Source organism: Microtus ochrogaster, linkage group LG9 (genome assembly GCF_000317375.1).
Source record: "Microtus ochrogaster isolate Prairie Vole_2 linkage group LG9, MicOch1.0, whole genome shotgun sequence".
In the NCBI taxonomy this organism is placed as follows: Eukaryota; Metazoa; Chordata; class Mammalia; order Rodentia; family Cricetidae; genus Microtus; species Microtus ochrogaster.
In genome coordinates, this window is record NC_022034.1 from 16,387,474 (window position 1) to 16,395,236 (window position 7,763).

At 42.4% G+C, this 7,763-nt stretch overlaps 1 protein-coding gene across 2 annotated transcripts in view; it reads right to left on the bottom strand.

Annotated features, from left to right (window-relative positions):
- Esr1 (estrogen receptor 1) overlaps positions 1–7,763 on the bottom strand; it is a 377,923-nt gene that overhangs the window by 64,332 nt on the left and 305,828 nt on the right. For both annotated transcript variants that reach the window (XM_026787318.1, NM_001282251.1), the window contains 1 exon segment: positions 7,273–7,411. In XM_026787318.1, coding sequence (XP_026643119.1) covers positions 7,273–7,411 — 139 coding nt within the window.

Consider the following 7,763-nt stretch of genomic DNA (forward strand, 5'->3'; position numbering starts at 1 on the left):
ATATATATATATATATATGTTTCAAATGTTTACTAATATGTAGCCCTACATCATTACATCATTCTAGGACCTCCTAAATGTATATAGTTCAGCTGTCTTTACGCCAATAGATAATTTGATGACATTTCCATAAGAGGTAACAGCACTGATGTAAGGCAACCACAAAATGTGGGTGCAAGTGTTCAGAGGGCTTCTTCTTTTTATCTCATCCAGGACCCCACCATAGGGAATGGTCCCAGTCACATTTAGGGTGAGTCTTCTTACCTCAATGAACCTGAGATAACCCCTTACAGGCATGCCCAGAGATTTATCTTTTTAGTTATTCTAAACTTAGATCAGTGTGTGTGTGAGTGTGTGTGTGTGTGTGTGTGTATCTACTATGATGTGTGTGTATGCTCATGTATGCCCATGCATGTGTGCATGTGTGTGTATGTGTGTGTGTGTACACAGATACATGCATGAAGGTGGTCAAAGGTCAATGATGACTCTCTCTCTCTCTCTCAATTGCTCCCTAATGTATATTTTTAAGATGGAGTCTCTGTCTGAACCTAGAGCTCACAGGCTTGGTTAGGCTAGCCAAACACTGAGTGTCTCCTATCTCCATCTCCTCACACCCGGTTTTTATGTGGGTCTAGGGATAGAACGCAAGTTCTCATGTTCACATGATAAGCTTTTTATTGATGAAGCCATCTCCGCAACCCTCATTTCTTCTTTTGGTGCTAGTTTCACACTTCATAGCTCTATGGTTTGTCCGGACATGAGACAAAAGACTTTGGGTCATAATTAATTAATACACCCTTTAAGTGATTAAAATCACACAAGTACAAGTAATCAACAGCTTCAGGGTGAGAACATAAACTAGAAACATGTGTTTGTACCTGTATTCTTAGGCACTCAATAAAATACAGCGTTAAAGATAAGCCAGGGCAGACTACACCCATTAAAGATGTCCAGGAAGTGTTACCTGCGTTCTCTTCCCTTTCCCATTCAGTTCCACAAAACGGAAGGAAAAAACTTAGGAGAGAATCAGTTTTCTAAACTTATCGCTAAGTTAACAGATGGTGATTACTCAGCCATTAATATGTGTGAATGTTGTGTGATGGTCAACTTGGGGCAAATGAGGCAGCGTCAGGCAAAGCTGAGGGTACAGGGCCTTTGACAATACTTCCAGAGAGTGAGTGAGAGCCCAGAGCAAAGCTACTGGAGCTATCTCCCCCCAACTCAAGGCTGGATTTGCTGATAGGTGCCCCATTATCTACACCCATCCCACAAAACCTGCTCTCCTGCTCCCCAGTGTCTCGTGAAGAGTCTCATGGCCAATAGCACTCACTTCTCAGGGCGCAATTCTGAGCAGGCAACAGAAACACATGTGGAAAGATCCCATTCTGAATTCATTAACTTATTTTGGAACAATATATTTTTAATTATTTCCATTAAAAAAACTATGAAGAATTTAATGAAGTTTTACATGGAAAGGGAGCAAGAAGTCAATAAAACCATTGCTGGAAGCAGTGCAAAGGGATTTTTTTGCACATTTTTCATTTGAAAATATAAAATATGTTTTAAAATCTAAAATGAGAAAGCTTTTGTTTCTAGTAAATGAGGGTTTTTTTTCATATGAAATGAATTTATTATCAGAAAAGAGTCTGCTCTTTCTTAGAAAAGGCAGCCTGTTCTATCTAGTGGAGCAACCTGTTTTTCTCTTAAGGGAAGGGAACTTATTTCTGCTCCATGACCACAGCAAAAGAACTTTGTTGTTCAATACTGTTTCCTGCCGGCAGAGCCTCCTGATGTGGGAGCAATGGAAAGAGCTAGATCAACAATTCTCTGGCCAGAGGCTTGGTAGAATTCTGCTCGTCGAATTAGTCCCCGCTTTTCAGGTGTATGAATCATTCTTTCCCCTCCGAGAGTGAATGGGAATCAAGAGAGAGAGAGCTTTGGCTTCCGGAGAAATCCACAAATATTTCTCAGAATTTGTGAGCAGGGATGGCTCCAGAAAAACAGCCCCTTGGAAAATGGAAAGTCTTTGGAACAGGCAATTAGCATCGCATCCTCACACGTTGAAGCTGCCTTCCAGAGACAGCAAGCTGGGCTCCTGCAAAAGTTAAGAGACCCCTCCAAGTGTAATGCATGAAGGAAGAACAAGTCTGCTACTGTGTTCGGCCTGTATTTTCCTAGCATGAGCACACGCATGGGACTAAATGAAGAGACTCATTCCTAGTAGACTCAGAAGGCATAGTTCGTGTTTTCTAGTGCCAAAACACACCAATGGATTAGGTGCTAGAATGGAAAATGAGTTCTCTCCACTTCCTGATTACTTCTACAGGCATTCCTATTATCTTTAACTTTCCTCTTATAAAACACACACACACACACACACACACACACACACACACACACGACCTAAGGAAATAATAACCTTCCTTTCCTGGTTTTCACAAAAAGACTTGTCAGCACAAATTATGTGGACGTCATGGATACAGGATCTGGGAAAGGACCAGACATGGTGGGCAGATAGAGCCTGGCAAGGACAAAATCGGCTGACAAGCTGGTGACTGACTACCAGGGAAACTATAACCCAGCAGAATCAAGATCTCATGGGCTGTCATCAGGATGATTCTCGTTGAAATAGGAATCATGCTCTCTGCTCATGAACGTGGCATAACAGCACACTGGGTTTCAGTCTCAAAAACAACAACTCCTGCTTGCCAGTACAAACACTTCGGTGACTGGAGGAGAGGGTAGGCACATTTTCTTCTCCTGATGATCATGTTAGACACAGATGCTTGGATTAGCAGAGAAACCCTGAAACATGTATGCAACCAAGAGTAGTTAACACTCCATCTCTTGTTGGCAGCCATGGTAACCCATAGGTTACAGGGATATATAGGACTTGAAGCTGTCTCCTTTCTTTATTTCAGTTGAAGATGTGCTCTGGAGGTGGTTCACCTGTCAGAGGTAGCATCCCAGAGCCGAACACACAACCACAATAAAGATGCTAATACTCAATTCCTATATCACAGCTCTCAACCAACTAGTGTGCTTTGAAACTTCGAGGGATCTGTATTTTGTTACTAAATGCTTATTATGGATAGTTTGCTATGATGGGAAAGACAAGGTAACTGATCCTAACCAGAGTGTCATCTCTCTCATAGAGGTTGGAAGCCTGTGGATGGAAATTTATAATCACATTGTTGGCCAACCCTCAGAGCATCTTCCAGGGTATACAGTTTCTAAGGGGTCACTACTCACAAAACTCTTCCCTATGGTGCATCTATCAGTCACCAAAAGCCATCATCTGCAAACTTTCTGAAGGCAATGAAATCATGCCGAAATTGGATGAAGTCAGACAGTAAGTCATAGATTAGAGGATATGTATTTCTTTATGTTCTAGATTACATTTCACCTTTTATTACATATTTAAATATACATCTTTGCTTAAGCACTTTAATAATTACTAACACCTGTCTAGGATAGAAAATGAGTTTGCCTTTTTCTAATGATGTTCACAAGTGCACCTAAGGGAGAGGTTTTGGTTTGTTTGTCTAGAGACAGTAACATACTGTATAGAACAGGCTGGCCTCAAACTGTACATTCTCCTGCCTAGCCTCCACAGGCCTACAATTACAGGAATGTACTCTCAGACTCCACTTTCTAAGTATTTGTGACTGTACTAAGATCTCAAATACTTGGTAGGTTCTGGGAAACACAAGATCCATTGCTTATCCCTTTTGGAATTTAGAAGCTGCTGAAGAAGTAACATAATCACAATCTAAATGGAATTATAAATTTAAAAAAATTAAGACTCTTCCAGAGCAGATGGATGCCAACTTCTGCAGAGTCTACAAAGGAATAAACCAGTAGCTGGTGAGCAGGGATTAATGACGAGTGAGTTTGATGACAGTGATAGCCGTGGACATGTGCTATGGGGATGGCCACGGCCACGGCCATTGACAAAGATTTGTTGATATAACAGAAGACTTCATGTGGGCAAGATCTGGTTCTGGACCACAAAAAGTTTATGAGCTGGTGGATAAAATGGCACACAGTCTTCCTGCAGGATGAGACTCTAGAGAAAGTAGAAAGTGATCACTGAAAACCCAGGCAAAAGAAAGCCTGCTTTCTGACTGCGGAAGTAAATTTTAAGGAAAGTTCTATGGAAAACTGGTGTCTGGAATGAGACTTAACAGGTGCATATATTTATTTTTAATTGATTTTACTGAGCTCTACTCTGCCTCCTCTCCCTGCCTCTCCCCTTTCCTTCAACCCTCTCCCATGGCCCCCATGCTCATCCATTTCTAACAAGAAAACTTTTTTTTTTTCCAGAGCAGTGCCAGAAATCTGTGAATCTGGGCACACTTATCATCCCCAACCCTTGGAAGGCTGAGGCAGGAGGATCATGAGTTCACTAACAGATTATGGGACATGGTGAGAGTCCATCTCATAGACAAATCAAAGTACCAAAGTCAGTTTTTTAAAACCTGAATTTGAGGGGCTGGAGAGACGGCTCAGTGGTTAAGAGCACTGACTGCTCTTCCAGAGGTCCTGAGTTCAATTCCCAGCAACCACATGGTGGCTCACAACCACCTGTAATGAGATCTGGCGCCCGCCTCTGGTGTGCGGGCATACATGGAGGCAGAATGTTGTATACATAATAAATAAATCTTAAAAAAAAAACCTGAATTTGACATTTTGTTCCCAAGTTGCAGGCCAATGTCAGCTGCCGGATACCTTGAGGTTGGACAAGGTCACTGAATCACCAGCACTCTCTTTCCAATCCCATTCATCATCATCTTTTTCATTGATATCATCTGACTAGGCTCGCAATATCTGTGTTCATGAAGCTTATTAAAGACATTCCTGTGATGTGGGAGTGTCATATATCAATCTGTTGATTTCATTGGTTAAGGAATAAAGAAACTGCCTAGGCCCCTTGATAGGCCAACCCTTAGGTGGGTGGAGTAAACAGAACAGAAGGCTGGGAGAAAGAAGCTGAGTCAGAGAGTCGCCATGATTGTCCCACTCCAGACAGACGCAGGCTAAGATCTTTCCTGGTAAGCCAGCTCATGGGCTACAAAGATTAATAGAAATGGGTTAGATTAATATGTAAGAGCTAGCCAATAAGAGGCTGGAACTAATGGGACCAGGCAGTGTTTAAAAGAATAGAGTTTCCGTGTAATTATTTCGGGGCATAAGCTAAGCTAGCCATGTGGGCGGCCGGGTGCCGGGGACGCAGCCTTGCCACTCATATTTCAACATTCCTGATTCTCACACACACAAGAAACCTAAATTGAGAGTCAACGGAGCCTTAGTTGAGAGGCATCAAGATTCCAGTGGTACTTCGGAGCATCGTCTCTAGTGGCACTGGGCTAAAGGAAAGGGGGTGGAAACGGGAAGCAAAAGGCAGTCAGGGAAGCACACACACTGAGGGTGAGACCATGAAGAGAACTTCAGCCATCGTCTGAAGAAAGGTGGAAGGTCTGGGTTCAGAAACGAGAGAAAAACTTGGCAGATGACTGGCAACTTGGTAAGGTAAAAGGCAGGCGCAATTATCTATCTATGTGGTGATAGGAGATAAAAATAGATAGGAGAGAAAAATGAAGAATCAGAATTAATAAGAAAGAAGATGCATTGGGTGTTGGAAACAAGTCTCCACGGTGTGTAGGACAATGACATAGGACTGTTCGGTAAGATAAAGTTTTTAAAAATTTTGGCCTCCACCCCACCCCTGTCAGACAAGAAACATTCTAAAAGTATCCAAAATACAGCATCTTGCCATAGGCGGGATGGGCTGCTACCAGGGTCTAGGAGGTAGCTTCCAGGGGTGCTACCCAAATCCTACAATACATAAAAGAGGTTCCAGCCCCAAGAGAAAGTGGCCTTGGATGCTAACTATGAAGAGGCTAAGAAATCATATCTAGAAGGATTTAAAACTCCAATGTTGAATTTTTTAAGTAGAAATAAATACAGATGAAAACTTACAGTTACACACACTTCTGTGAGATATGACAGGGGAATTAACCACAGCAGGAAACATGGGAAGGAAAGAAATTAGTGAGGGAGAAAACCGCAGGAAGCATCCTCACTCATGAGCACTGAGTTTTGGGGCATGAGGCAAAGCGAGAGGTCTTTCATTTTCAAAATGCAGTGTCTTATGACAATTCTCAGCAAGTACATGGAGAGCTTAAGAAGAGAGGTAAGGATGAGAAAGGCATTCATCAAGCACATCAGTTCAGCTATGAACATCTGGAAGCCTAAACACTGAGGGCAGAGAGAGAGAGAGAGAGAGAGAGAGAGAGAGAGAGAGAGAGAGAGGACAAGAAAAAAGAAAAGAAATTAAGAAAAAGGAGAGACAGGGGAGGGAGGACAGAGAAGGTAAAAGTGGGGAGTGAGCCCTCTACGGTCTACCGGACACAATATAGATGTAGTTCTAGAGATCAAGACGAATGGCCTCTCTCCATGTTTGGGGAAAACATTCTATGGGCAGCAGAATCTCCTTCTAGGGAAGTATCAACTTTCCTAAAAATTAAATTAATCTATGATAAAGCGAAACTGACAACTTGCACAGTTCTCTCTCAGTTAAGGATTGTTTTAACTCCGTTCCAGGAGTCTTCTCAGGGGTAGAGACCCCACTGCTTCCCTGGTAAAATGGGAATGAGAAGGTTCCTGCCTCTTCAGGGTGCTTTGATGATTACGTAAGGTAACCAGGAAATAAATCAATTGGCACAGCAGCTGGTGCCAGGCAGGAACTCCAGTGGTGTTAGCTGCTTTAAATAACATCCGAATCTATTACTTGAAGAAATGATCAAAAGAGAAAAGCATCTGGGACCACAGGCCAAGTCAAACCATTCTAACATGCCTAACAAGGTAGGCTGAAAACTAAAATTAATTCCTAGAACTGCAAGTGGCCTTCAGAACTCTCGGGCCGAATTTCCTCATTTTAACGATGGAAAAATTAGAGAAAGAAATGGAAAGGCCATTGTGGTTTGGGAGTCAAGGCACCAAAATACTGTGTAAAATTTTTTTTCTTAATGTAACCAGGAGATAGAGGTAGAGCTGGCGACTTCCAGTTTGTGAATCAACGGCAAGCACACAGCTAGTCTAGCTTTCCATGAACATGCCCACTGCGCATACTTGAGCTCGATACATTCATAAAGTAAACATAACTATACGACTCTTTGAAGTTTCGTGGAGTGTGGAATCACACAGCTTTGGAAAGGAACTAAAGGTTGTAAGAGATCTGTTTCTCCAGAACACAGCCGGGGCACTCACCTGTCCAGGAGCAAGTTCGGAGCAAACAGGAGCTTGCCTGGGTGTTCCATGGAGCGCCAGATGAGGCCAATCATCAGAATCTCCAGCCACGCACACTCGAGGAGGTGGACCTGATCGTGGAGATTTAAGTCCCCAAAGCCTGCAACATAAAGAAAGCCCTGCTTTACATTGGAGACTTAATGGCACACCTGAAAGCTCTAGAAAAAAAAAGAAGCAGACGCACCTAGGAGGAGTAGAAGACTGGAAATAATCAAACTCAGGGCAGAAATCAACAAAATAGAAACACAGAAAAGAATCAATGAAGCAAAAAGTTGGTTCTTGAAGAAAATCAACAAGATCGACAAACCCCTATCCAAACTAATTAAACGACAGAGAGAGAACACACAAATAAATAACATCAGAAATGAAAAGGGGGACATAATCACAGACACAGAGGAAATTCAGAGAATCATTAGATCTTACTACAAAAGCCTGTATGCCACAAAACTGGA